Raw genomic sequence first — 14740 nt, forward strand, 5'->3', positions numbered from 1 at the left:
GCTTGGAGTTCAACAAAAGGGAGTGCAGCCTGACTCAAACCAGGAAAGACTTGCTGCAGTCAAGCATTGTTATGCAAACTTCCACAAAAACAATTACAAAGAAATATATTTATTGCCTGTATTCCAGAAACCTGACTGAATAAGAAATGGATGTTACTTACCATAGGCCAGATAAAGTTCTCTGCCACAGTAAGAATTTATTCGTGGTTTAACTACATTAATTCAAGAGATCCAGACCTGGCACTCAGAGGCTTTAGTTCCACAAACACATTGGTCTGGTGCTGAGGCCAAAAGAAGCAATCCCATATTCCCATCACCTTCATTTTTTTCTGGCTCAACATTGCCCTATCCCTTGTTCTGGCATCAGAATGTGCCTGTCAATGCAGTGGACCAGAGCGGAATGGACTCGTGTTTGAGCCAGCCAAGACACTTTTCCTGGCATAGCGTTTTCCTGGATGAGTTTCCCTGGCCAAAGCACTGTGCAGCTGCATGAAACCTTGTGGTGGCACCAGGGATGGCATAGTATCAAGGGGCCAAGGGGGAAATACGCACAGGGGCAAGGAGAAAGCAGGACTGCTTATTCCAATAGCAGTTCCCTCTGCTAACTTAACTTGGTTGTGAATGACTGTGGCATCAGAATAATTTCTTCTTGCTTTAGCCTGCAAATTCACTGACCTGTTTTGGAAGTGCATCCTCCACAGTGCTGTGCTACAAATGGGCAAGAGGATGGTACTTAATGCAGGATATTTATTGAAGCAACTGCATAGAACTTAAACAAAGACAATACACAGAACATGCAAAGAGTATGCAGCACCGAAAGAAGTGTGGCCTCTAGATTGAGAAAGGTGATTCTGCTGCTTTGCTCTGGCAAGACCTCACCTGGAGAACTGTGTCTAGCTCCAGAGCCTTCAGGATGTGGACCTGATGGAGAGGGATCAGAGGAGGGCCACAAAGATGGTCTGGTGGCTGGAACACCTCTCCTGCAAGGACAGAATGAAGGAGCTAGGCTTGTTCAGCCTGGAGAAGAGAAGGTGCTGGGAAGACTTACTAGAGGCCTTCCAGTACCTGAAGGGGATCTACAAGAAGGCTGAAGAGGGACTGTTTACAAAGGTCTGTAGTGATAGGATGAGGGGCAATGGTTTTAAAGCAGTGAAGAAGAGACTGAGATTGGATACTAGAGCAAGTTCTTTACCATGAAGGTGGTGAAACACTGGAACAGGTTGCCCATGGAGGTGGTTGGGGCCCCATCCTTTCAGGTATTCAAGGTCAGGCTCAACAAGACTGTGAGCAACCTGATCTAATGGAGGATGTCCCTGCTCAGTGCAGGGAGTTGGATTAGATAGCCTTTGGAGGTGCCTTCCAACCCAAACCATTCTATCATTCTATACATATATTAGACAGGTTTATTATTTGGTTTAACTATGTTAAGGCTGAATATCCAAATCTGGAACTCAAAAAGCTGCATTTTACAAAACACTGGCATAACAATGTGCGATCCAGAATGGGAAATGGACCTTAATTAGGACTGATCATTTAGTTCTCTCAATAATCCATGGCTACCAAGAGATACAGAAGAACTGCTGTTGAAAAACGCTTATTGAAAAATACACGCCAAAATAATTAATCTGATTTTAACAAAATGTTTAAATAAAGAATGTTTGTTTTTCTCAGCTAAGTTCTGAGTAGTCTTTAATAAGGGGGGGACGGGAAGCAATATTTTTCTGGGACCAAAAAGCAGCAATTCAGCTGCTGGCAAGAGTCCCTGCAGAGTACACAGAAGAAGAGTGAGGAATTAGGCTGTACTATTTTAAAAAGCTGCTTTCATTGACTGGAATTTTGTTCACTCGACTGCAATACATTAACAACAGGAGAGTATTTGACATTTTTTTGCAGTTCTTAGAACTTTCATATTTCCTAGTGCCAGTCAGACTAAATATTAAGTATTGCCTCAGTGATGTTGTTTGTTCTGTTCAGAGGACGAACTGATCTTTTAACATCCAACTACCTTGGCACACTCTTGGGTTTACACATTGCTATTTGAATCTTTCATGATACCAAATGCCATGTTGCAGGTGGCTCCAAGTGAGAATAAGGGTGTGGTTTCTCCTCACTAACACCTTTCCAGACAGTGGGACTTTTTTAGCGTACTTCACTCCTGAGTGCAGGAAAATAGCATGAGAAAAGTAGCACCTCCAGTGCTTTCGCTTCTACTTCCTGTCTCCTCTTCTCTCCCTACATCTCTTTCTTTCTCTCAGTCATGGCTTATTGAACTCCCCTCTTCCACCAAAGCTATCTGCTTTTCTCCTTCTTATGATAACATGGCCCATCTTATCCCTACCATTCTCTCTGTCCCCACAACCCTGATCGCAACCAAGACTCATCCTAGCCCCCTACAACCACCTCCCGGAGAATGGATCAGTGACACGGTTGGGGGACAAGCATAAGTACCCACTTCCAGCTGATCCCCATCATGCTGACAAGGTAGAGGACTGTGCAGGATACAACTTACAGACACAAAGGTGTCCGTAAGGTATATCCTGCCAAAGACCAAAGTGGATAGAGGTCAGGAGAAAGGCAATGAATGTGGGCCATGTGGCAGTAAATTTGCATTGCAAAGACTACACAGAAATGGGAAAGGGGGAGGGGGAAGAATTGTTGCTATTGTTTAGGATTTTTAGTGCCTTCTGACTTTCTTTTTTCCTTGTAGTGAGGAAGTCCAACATAAGGCTGACTATTAACTGACAAGTAGGCACACCAAATCTGCTTCTTGTCCCCTCAGGCACTGGTCCCTAACTCTTGGCTCAGAGACAACATGTTGAGCACCAGATTCCTCAGCATTACTTGCAGCTATCCGGGAAAGAAGAACACAGCATCAGACATCACTTGTGGTGTATTACTTCTTTAATACATTGCTTAATGTTGGTGGAAGCTGGGATTCTCTGCTTGGGATTAGACATTGGTCAAAACACATGAGAAAGAGAAAAAAAGAGAAGGTAGAAGTGAAGTTGGGACAGTCTTATTCACTGCAGCAAACCCTGAGATGGAAAACTGGGCAATTGTTTGCTTTCAGTGACTTCCACAAACTCCTTTCTTGGGTTCATGAGAAGATAAATATAACCTCTGCACTACTTATAAATTCCTGGTGCCAAGGTGCATTTTATGGAGTAGCTAGGAAAGTCATGTCTTTGTTTATAACAAAATCCAAATGAATGAAAACCCCTAAACAAACAAACAAAAACCTGGAAAGATAAGAAAGTAATTCAGATAACACAGAGCTATTCACCTTGTTTGGGGTGATTATTTTCTTTAATTTATAAAGAATAATTTAAAATACTCTGGACTGCCCCCACACATCTATTTATGTTATAAGTTTGAGTAGAAAAGAAAATTATCCATGAAACACTAGTTAGGTTGCAATGTACTGCTGAACTATAGCCACTGATAGAGCAAATTCCCACTGACCAACTCTGAAGTTATTTCCCTCGTATATTCAAGTGTAGTAATGATGATGGAAAGAGGTTATCTGTTCCTCTGGTGTAAATAGCAGCAGCAGTAACATTTATTAGGCAGAAAAGAAGAGCTGTCCAAGGAACGAAGACAGATACAGAAGTTGGCTGCACAGATAAAGTGATCCTGGTCAGCCAGACTTGAAATGAAACATGCATTTATAGACAGTATTGAGAGCAAGCATGAGCCTGACACTCTCCAGATTCAGATTATAAAGGTTATACTCAGACGAGTTAATCCTCTTCACTGCACAACCTGATCGTGGCTAAGTGAGAGATGATCTATCTTAAGCGATATCAACTTCGAATCTCCACTCTCCGTTCAAGGGCTAAGATCTTGTATAGATCACATCTCCTACATGGAAGAGGAGGAGAAATACCTTTACTGGCTTCTTGCATCTGACTGAATTGGGTCAATGGCTCTCTTCTCAAGTGTAATAGGTTCCCTCAGGTTTACCCTAGTACCCTGACAATGTGCTCTCCTTCCTACTGAGTGACATTTTAATACCCCACAAGTTTCATGCATCTCTTTTTGTGCTGTGAGCCGAGTACCTGCAGCAGCACAGCTTGCCTTGTAAGTTGCCAAGGCTCCCCTGAAACGTCTTCTCTCCTTTTCTCTGCTTCATGTATCCTTTTCTTGGTACGCAAATGTCAGCAGTTGTAACCTACTGTAGGGAGGCATCTGGTAGTGATGGCTGCCACAAAGGAGGAGGCTTTTGCTGAAGATGCTCTGCCAGCAGTGTTATGCAGACTCCCCCTCTCAATTCACATTTTCTTGGCACCTACACCCCTGTCTGACTGACTTTTAAATGGGCAAAAAGTCAAACCAACAGATGGGCTGAGTGGCAGGCAACCAAGACGCTATGAATGTACATTGTCTGGGTGTGGAGAGTCAAATTGCCAGTCAGGAATATCCAAGTAGCTGCCTGTCACAGAGCTATGTGACGACAACGCAGAGATATGCCGTGAATAACCGAGTTTGAATGTCTACAGCAGCATTTGTAGACAGAAAAAGTACAGTAAATTGGTGTTGCAGCTGACCACACTTGGGAGGAATCCAGGAAGGAATCCAGGAATTAGCTGCAATGGAGAGAGGCCAGTCCAGTGAAAGAACAATTTTCCTCTCACAAAGGGACTGTCCCCATCCTCCATCATGATACCTTCTGGAATCCCAGCAGAAGATTTTGTACAGAACAAGGCAAGGAGCAGACGAAGTTTATCTTTTGTCTCCCAGGAGCCCTCTAAAATTAGTGCAAAAAAGCTAATGCATTAAATGTGTTTTTATTAAATGGCTCAATAAGCTTTGTACAGCATATGTTGGCCTCTGCACACATGGTGGGAGTAGACTAGCCTAGCAAGTCTAGTTACCAAGGAAACAGGTTTTAAACTTAAAACTTAGGTAGTCAGGATGACAAAGAGATCTTAACACTTTTGTGGAATGTGTCTCTCTTATGAAGAGGGAATGTGGAAGCTGGCTTTCAAAGTCCTCCTAACTGTGGTCACAGGGCCAGCAGAAAATGTTGTTGCATTGTTGACTGTAACTTATTGGTCTAAGAGAAGAGAAAATAGAATATATAACAAAATATCATTATGCACCATCATCTAATGCTTTATCTTAAATCAAATCAGGGTGTTAATTAGACAAGGATTTCCCTTTTTTGAGGGAGCAAATCAATCACATTTTTTTCTGTCCTGAAATGAGGAGATTTATTTTTTTTTAACATAAATCTTTTAAGCTCTAGTGCTATGGCTTTATAGGAAGAGAAAATTGATCTCAGCCATTTCCTGACAGAGAGGCAATGAACATAAAGTGCCTTTCTTCCAGAATGCAGTCATTAGTTCTTTCTTTCAATTTGACCTTGAATGCATTTGATTACATTATTAAAATAATTTCATCCCAAAACAACTGTTTGTAGGACAAACTTAATTAAGTTCCAGGAATGTGCCCTGGTGCCCAGGAGAGCCAATGGTGTCCTGGGATGCATCAAGAAAAGTGTGTCCAGCAGGTCTAGGGAGGTTCTTCTACCTCGCTACTCTGCCCTAGTGAGACCACACCTGGAATACTGTGTGCAGTTTTGGGCTCCCCAATTCAAGAGAGACAGAGACCTGCTGGAGAGAATCCAACAGAGAGCCACGAGGATGATTAGGGGACTTGAGCATCTCCCCTATGAAGAGAGACTGAGAGCCCTGGGGTTATTTAGTCTTGAGAAGACTGAGAAGAGATCTCATCAATGTCAAGTGGAGGGGGGCAATCTCTTTTCAGTGGTTCACAGTGATAAGACAAGGAACAATGGGTTCAAACTTGAACATAGAAGATTTCACCTCAGCATGAGGAGAAGTTTCTTTACAGTGAGGGTGACAGCACTGGAACAGGCTGCCCATGGGGGTTGTGGAGGAAAGGGGAGACTTTCAAAACCCACCTGGATGCATTCCTTTGCAGAGTACCCTAAGTGATTCTGCTTTGGCAGGGGGGTTGGGCCTGATGATCTCTTGAGGTCCCTTCCAACCTCTAATATACTGTGATACTGTGACTGAGGAATGAAAAAGCATGTCCTACGCTTAGTGCTTTGTATGAACTCCTATGCTTAAATAACCATATGAGGGCATTGTAAGCCCCTGTAATATGCTGTGCGTCTCACCTCCCCTATTCTCCTCCACCTGATCAGCTCTCCAAGCCCAGGCAGTGACAGGTTACTGTTCACAGGTCACTGCCTGCCACACTGCCCCAGCCACCACTCCCTTCCTTAAAAGCAGCAACAAAACTTGCACTGTGAGCTGAGTCACTCTACATTTTCTCATTTCACAGCCCCTCCAGAATATACAAACTGGTCACAGAAAGCTTGAAAAAATCATTTGATGCATGTAAAAAAAAAAAAAAAAGAAGAAGAAACTATGCCAAACTGTCATCTCATCATTTGGAAATACCAAGGAGGAAAGAAAAAAAAAAAAGTTACATCCTCTGTAGGACAGTGCAGTGAAAGTTGTGAAATTATTACTTGCCCTCTGCTTTATTTGATCAACCTGTCTACACTCTCAAAAACCTGAATTTGATTTCTCTGCTAAAATAGCACCACTGCTTTTGCAGTAGTGTAACAACATTAATGCAGATTGAGATCTTCAGCATTGTTTCTTTAAAATTTGTCAGGTTATGGTATCCTGGCAGTTTAGAAATAGAGGAGAGGGGCTTCATTTGTTAACATTCACACTGCATCTAGTCCTTTTGAGGGGCCATTGGTGCCAGCAGTGGTCAGTAGTAAATAACTCACATAAATACACCCTTTTAAACAAAGCATGAGAGGAAATTACAGTGGGTTTAATACAATGCTCAGTCATAACTACGCAATTTTATCGACTTCAGTGGGGCTGCATAAAAATAACTGCTACCAAAACTTGGCTCAGAAACTTAAAAAAAAAGAAAAGAAAGAAAGAAAATAATCTCTAAACCACAACAAGCATGTGCTTCATTTTGCAAACAATACTTAATTCACCAACGCATCAATGACAAAAACAAACCTCCCCCACTCCCCAGTCAACAACAACAACAAAAAAAGTAGGAAAGCAAAATTGCCTACGCAGGGTAAATGACACACAAATAAACTAGAACAGGAAAAACATATTAATGAATCTTCTTTTAAGAGGTAAACAAAATGCTTGCTTCTTGCCAAGGAGGCATGCATCAAAATCAAACAGAGGATCCCAGAAAGTGGAGCACAGCACAGCAGCCAAGAAAGCCTCTTTAGTGCTGTAAATGAAGCGGACACAATCCGAGCGATCACTGCACCACACAGTCAGTGAAGGGGTGAGTGGAGGGGCCAGTGGCCTGCCTCAGTGCAGGGAAGCTGTGTGAGCAGCACAGCCAGAGGGGCTGCCAGGGGCCACTCTACCACAGCAGCCGCCCTTGAGGAAGGGGCTAAAATCCCTCAAGGGTCCTGCTCTGGCCCTTTCAGTGGGGAGAATACAACGACAGAAAGAATTGGCCAAGGCTGAGATTGATGTTTTGTGACATCCCCCACTGGTGTGGCTGGTTGAGAGGGAGCAACTTGAACAGAGCCTGGCAGATGATTCATCCATCCTGTTAGCTCTTCCTGTCCCAGCAGCTAGGGAGGACACCATCCATTTCTACACTGCTTCTGTACCCACAGCTGTAAAGGCTATGGTGTTTCCCACATAATGAAGCACATTGCTCTGTGCTTAGCTGTAGGTTTTTATTTCTTCCATGAAAGGCTCCTGGAAAACCTGAAATGCTAAAGGAAATAAACACAAAAAAACAACAAAACAAAACAAAAAAAACCCCACTTCAATTCCCTTTTCCTTAAGTCAGGGGTTGAAAAAAGAATTTTGTAGAGCTCTTACCCTCACTACATCTAAGTCATATAGATTGATGTGATAATTTAAGCAGATGCACTGAGAGGTGCACAGCTGGTGGTTCAAGCTCTGAGGCAGGAAGATGAAGCCTTCAGAGGCTGACAGAAGGTGGAGATGCATTGCTATTTCTGTTTTCATTCAAGGGACAATATTTCTTTGCCTTGTGGATCTTCTGTGCTACAGGACAAGTAAAATGGTCACCCACTCACCAGCAAAACAAAACAAAACACATCCTCCAAATATATGTCAACTGGTGCACTGACATGTCAAGTTATATCTGAATGCACACGGAACTTGAGATTTCTTGTCTGGTAACAAGTGTAATTAGTATAATTAGGCCTTTATCACTGTAAATTATAAGAATGGAGTGCTGCTTCTGCAGAAGAGGAGAACTGGAGCATTTCACTTAACAGCATGGGAGAACTTCACCCACAGAGCAATGATGCATCTCACACACCGAGAAGGTACATTGCTGCTTTATACATCAAACTGAGAACAATCACAGTGGGAAATGACAGAATTGCTGGAGCTTAAGGACAGGCAGTGCAATGACTAGAGAGGGTAAAGGCAAGTCCAAACATAAATGAGGTTCTTCCAAATACAACCCCTGGATATTTCTCCTAACCTGCATGTGTGTAAATGAGTGAAGGTCACAGATATAACCCAGCAATGGAATTCTCCAAGTACATCACCTAACAATTGAGCCTGTTAATTACCTGAAGAGAGGTTTCCAATATGAAAATTATGCTGTCTTGAATTTCTTTGCAGTACCACTTTTCTGGTTCTGAAGGCATTGGACTACATCTGCTCAATTAGAAACCTCATTTTCTTTATTCCTTTAGAAACAGAAAAATCCTGGGATCTGTTACCTTATGAGAAATACAGACAAAGTCAGCAAAGCAATGAAATGTTTATATTGTCCAAGTATTTTCCGTGAAATATCAAAACCATTATTTGATTGAAATAATGCAGAATCTGCATCAAAGGCAGAGAAGGAAAATACTACTCCTCTTTTGTCAAGTTCATTACTAAGAAAAGACTCTGCTCAAACTAGAAATACTTCAATATTTGTTCTTTAGATAAATAAGGTTAAATTTTAACCTTTACTCTTCTGAAGCCCTTAGAGAAACATTCATTTATCTGCAGCTGAAATTAATATTGGATTGCTTTAATGATTCATTGGCTAAAGGCAGAAACTAGACATGAAAATTCCTCTCTGCTTGCATTGACACAATGAAGAGGAACCAACAAAAAAGTCATTTAAAAGCAGATTAGCCTTGAGAAAACAGGCAGTCATTGCTGTGTTTGATGTTCTAGGCAAAAAAATATGTTCTTTGTGTATCCCACTTACAAATCAAGGCATTTATACAGAACAGCTTGATAGACATGATAAAAAACTGACTCTAATTGTATTTCCTGAGGTACTGCTCAAAGGCTATCTTACACCACAACACAGAAAGACCTTTGAAGGATGCAAGGTCCAAAACCCAAAATATCAAAAATACATAAACAACTTCACCAACGACTCTGAGTCAGAGCTTCAGTTGCAGTAAATCACCATTAATGCAATGGTGGCATATTCCTCATCTGTGGCCACGGAGAGCCCCAGGGTTTATCTTTGTGCAACAGCTTGTGATATTTAGACTGCAAATTGGCAGCAGTAAAAGAGCAGTCTGTGGGAATGTTGTAGGTAATCCGGGTGACCCTGCTTAGGGCGAGCTCAGTGTAAACTTACTTTCCAGTGCCTGTGTTTATACCCTGATTCCACGGCAAGTGCAAGATAACTTGAGGTAATATCTGCAGGGAAGGGGTAAACATCTCTCAGCTATCTCTAGGTAAGATTAAGTAAAATGATAGGTATGGCAGTGTAGTTACTGTATCCCTTATTCCTTCCCTATCTCTGTAGCTTATTTGAAGCATATGCACATTTACATGAAACATGACAGCTTCACCTAGGTTTATCACTGCTGAAGTAATGGCACAGAATACCACTCACTGAATTTTCTGGTCCTTTTGCAGGATGGCAATACCTGTCCAAAAGGTTTGTTGAGAACAGGTTGCTTTGTCCAGCTTCACTCCTAATGCCCAGCGAGCAGTGGGAGTCCTGTGCAGAGGCCCTGCTCTGCCTTGAGCCTCCTAAGCAGGCAGGAGTTGCCAGTCTTCTGTAACACAAAGGACAGTTTCTCTCCTGACACATGGAAAGTATTTGTGTCTCCTGATACAAAATGATACTGGCTGCAACTGTCAGAGAATTCTATCGCGATGATGTATTGTTTTTTTGGATTTATCATGTTGAACGTGGAGTTTAATCTGCATTTCAGTAAGAGCACTCTTGAGCAAATGACACAAATTTTATCTGAGAGTAACCAGTCTCACTAGTTCCCTTCTCTTTGATAACTGCATTAAAACCAGGTCAACTGTCAATATAAGAGCTAATGATACAGAAAATATAATTTTTTTTCCCAGGAGTAACTGCTTTGTCAGATAGGGTTATAATGTATTGTAGCACCCAAACTTAGACCTCAGAGATCTCGCAGGAGTTAACTGGGAGACCTTTCCAGTCATTTTGTGCACAAATTTGTCCAAAAGCCATTATGCCTGGGTGAGAGGAAACTGTTAAAAACACTTAGGATCGCATATTAACTCTACTGTTTTAAGGTCAGACTTTTCACATGTAAATATTCTAGTGGAGATGAAGTATATCCGTTTATATATAAGTTTCATCATTTGATCAGCTATTGAATTAAGGTTAAACTTCAGGTTAATTTTCTTGGGGAAAATCTAAGTCATATTACAAGATCTAAGTCTGGAACCTTTTGCTTGGGCAAAAATTCCATGATGGAATTTCTCCAAGGTAAAATGGTAGGCCTGGATGTTCACCTCTGAAATACAGATCACTCAGGCTAACAAATGAATGGGGAAGTAATAACTGCATTGTTTGGTACACCCACATTTTCAGACAGGAATCTTCACTTAATGAGAAGGGAAACTATTTTTAGGAGCAGTACCAGAAATTTCAAAGGTCGAGAGAGAATAAAAAAATTAATGTTTCATTCCTGTCAAATGTGGGAGTTCAATTTGACTGGTTCATCTGCAGCAAGCATTTTTCCAGGTAAGGGAATCCTGTTCATTTATTTAGGCCCTCCTCGTATTTGTACTAATGGATGTTTCGAGGTGTGTCAAATTTCATCTTCTGCCTCCTCCATTTACAGTATGTAAGCATAGTCTGATGTTTGTATCTTCTTCCTTGTGTAATAGCTAATATTTTTGCAGTAGTGCTCCTCACCTTCTACATCTACCTTCTCATTCAGTTTGGCACTTATTGATGTGTTTTTATGACTGTGTTTATTCCTCACTTTAAGCAGAGGGAGAAAGAGAAGATGCAAAGAAGTCCTATAAAGCAATACTGAGGATCAAGCAGACTTTTCAAAAACCTTTCGCAGCCATATGTTCAACACATGAAACTATGTTGCCTAATAATATGAAAAAAATATGAGGCTGTAGTTCATATGAATCAATGTTATGTGTCATATCTATCCCACAGGTTTATCCATCCCTAGTTCGAACATTGTAAAACATGTTTAGCTTGATAAATAGATTGGACACACCACAATAATAAATTAAAAAAACATTAAATTTCCACAGGGATCTATATCTTCAAAAGTGAATGGTGACATTTCCTGTCCCTATATTTTGTGATGCCATTAAGATATTTCAGGTAAGTCCTGTTTCCAGAAGTCAGATTCTCACTAAATGTCACAAATTGTACCAGTAAATATCTGTCATCAACTGTAAGTTAAATATTTAGGGCTCCTAAAAAGCAAACTACCCATTCATTAAATACAATCTCTGTGTGCAGAGTCTTTCACAGACTTATCCCCCAGGAAAAGCCAAGTGCAAGTCAGGTGAGTTTTGCAGGCCGTCTTGATGTCTCTGCAAGAGCTGCCTAAAGATGGAAAAGCCATCTGGAACAGACTGAAGCAGTAGTAATATAGTGAAATATTTGGTAGATGATTTGTCCCCCACAAAGCATGAAGGTGTGCATCTATGGCCAAATCTACTCCTTTTATACTCTTCAGCAATGGCTCTCCCAAAAGCAGACTCCAGGTTGCATTTCCTCACTCTTGAGTAATGACAAATGAGTACAGAATTACCATAGCAAAGACTGGAATCCTTTCTTCTTCCCATAGTCTTTGAGAACAAAAAGTTGAGCAAGTTGAACAGTAGGAATAGGTGTTGAAGAAGGCAACTTGCTTGTCCTGCATTCATTATTCAAAGGCTATTGAAAGACGATGTCTTATGTAGTGCTCCTCAGGGACACTGAAGAATTTGGGAATGCTTCTAAGCTTTAGGGCACAGCTAAGTGCTCAAGGTAACTTCATTCTAGGCACAGCCCAAAACTACCACATATGCTGCGGAGACACTTAGATATTTATCAGCCCTTCCACAAACCCTGTACCACAAAATGTAAACCAAGGTTCCTGAGAAGGCTGGAAGCCATAGACTGCTTTGAAATCTTTAAGTATAGTCACTGTACAAGGACTTAAGAGCACCACTCTCAGGTCAGTGCAAATGTCACCTTGTTTGGAAGCAGTCTACATCACACCAGCCCGTGCTGTGGGTGGGCCAAGTGTTCAGTGGTTTACTTTATCATCGGATTATCCAAAGCTGAACCCACCAGAGAATCTGACACCAGCCTTCAAGACATTTTATCAAACACATTTTTCCTCTGTGGTATCATATCCTATTGACAGCAGAAAAGAAGATGATACTTTTGGCTAGTTGTATTTCTCCAGAGTGATTTCAGGCTAAAGCCATCGCTCTTTCTCTTCAAGGATGTAGGCAGTGTAAAATTCAGTCTCCCAATTTGTCTCCCCTACCAAAGCTTGCAGGCAAGATGGTCAAGACAGATGAGAGAAGGAACTGACTGTTCTGTCCTAAGCAGCATATATATTATCTGTGACTTGTATCTGAACTCTGTGGCTTATATGAACACTCCAGCAGTCACAGAATGATCTTGCTGCAGCCACAAACAGAACTTCTCTTCAAGCCATTTCCAGAGAAAGAAACTGAGCTTACCACGATAACAAAGTTTTGTCTTTTTAAGATAAAATTGTACCAATATGGTCCTTCAACCACCCCCACAACCTAAGGTAACCATGAAAGTGTCAGCCCACTTAATGGTAGATGTGACCAGGTGAGTATAACATGTGTCCCCCAAGACAAGTCAAATGACTTTAAACATGATTCAGAAACATCATGTCTCTCCCTGTGTTCTTCTCCCAATTTGGGGGCCATTGGGTGACGAATGAAGGCACAAACCCCACTGCCGTATAGCAGTAAGATTCCAGAAATGCAGAGAGCAGAGAATCTCAGAAGTCCTTTATTGCTGTGTTGTAGAATCCCCAGCATTAGAGACTCAGAGTCCCACTTACAGAAGTCCTGGAAGCCCTTAATGGATGAAGTAGCTAACAGAAGTCCCAAGCACATCCCTAGCAGCATGCCTACACTGAGGCCCTAGTCGAATCCCTAACCAAAGATAACTCTTGCTCAGAGTGGCTGTTTTTTTACACTCATTGTTATCAATCACTTAACCAGTGAAATCCAACCATGTATATAAGCTAAAATCTTTTCCCAATAAGAGGTGCCAGCATGTCAAGGAGGTGGCTTCTGCAGCATGCTCCAATCAAAGGCTGTTTTTCTTGGCACACATGGAATGTTGCTGTTTTACTCTACACAGCGTGCTAAGGAATTGGTCAGCTAAGGAATCATGCACTCTGCACCCATCCAGCAGCTGCCCTCAGAACAGTGGCTGCAACACTCCTGCATTAGCAGGACTTGCATAGGATCAACAAAGACATGTCACTCAGAGACTCCAGCTTAAGCAGAGGAGATCTCAGCAAGACTCTGCTATGAAATGGACATCAAGCTTTTTACAAACCTACTGTTTTTTATCCCCTGCCCACCATCACCACAGTTCCTGTCATAAGTCAATGACTCTCACACAGGTCATTTATCTTGGTGCAAAGAGCACTGAAACAGGATCATTTATTCGAGTGTAAGTGACCCCATGGTGTGTATGACTGCACCTGTGAGTCCCTAACCAGTGGATGCATTAAGTTCCTGTTTATTTTGTACCAGTGTATACTATGACTATACAGCATGTACAGGGCAAGTCAGTTCTCACTAAATATGCTGTCAGGACGACTCACATAGTCTTTCACTCACTTTTAAAATAGGAATTAAAAATTAAGACCAAGTTCTGCTTCTAGTTATATAAATTTCACCTTTAAAATACTGGTCTTTTTATTCTTAAACAAGATTTAAAATTATTTCATGATTTTTAAGAAGTTTTAAAAGGAAACCAGGTAATCACATGCAAAGCAGTAAGATTTATTCAAGAAAAGTGTGTTTCTATTTAAAAGAGAGATTAAACTGATTTTATGTAAGTAACCAGAAAACCACCCCACTCCTAGAGAAAACCAGCACACAAATACTTTACTCCTTTCATAAATAATGTATTTTATTGCATATGGCTATTAAGGAGAGCATCCATGATCAATACAGACTAAATACAATACACTACTCTAGTTCCATTTATTCTGGTCTCCAGCAGCATCACATTTATCCTTATATACAGCGTGTACATTGGAAGACACAGCAAGATAAGTTAAGTCTCTTGTCATATCACAATAGCAAGAAATATATTTAACATCTTGATATCCAGAAACAGTACGTACCCAAAAAGAAAACACTGCTTAATAACTGTTAAGATTATATAGCAAAAAATATTTTAAATTTAAGGTAAGTCAGGCAAAATGTACAAAGACCCAATATACATTGTGAAGTTTTAGCAAACCTAACATTTA

General features: G+C 41.1%; 1 protein-coding gene across 1 annotated transcript in view; it reads right to left on the reverse strand.

The window, feature by feature from the left end:
• Nucleotides 1-253: 253 nt before the first annotated feature.
• The window catches only part of IRS2 (insulin receptor substrate 2), a 44056-nt gene continuing 29569 nt past the window's right edge, over nt 254-14740 (reverse strand). Inside the window, exon 2 of the mRNA XM_054381536.1 lies at nt 254-309. Within this exon, the coding sequence (XP_054237511.1) occupies nt 254-309 (56 nt within the window). The remainder of the gene's footprint in view (nt 310-14740) is intronic.

This window comes from Indicator indicator, chromosome 1 (assembly GCF_027791375.1).
Source record: "Indicator indicator isolate 239-I01 chromosome 1, UM_Iind_1.1, whole genome shotgun sequence".
Lineage (NCBI taxonomy): Eukaryota > Metazoa > Chordata > Aves > Piciformes > Indicatoridae > Indicator > Indicator indicator.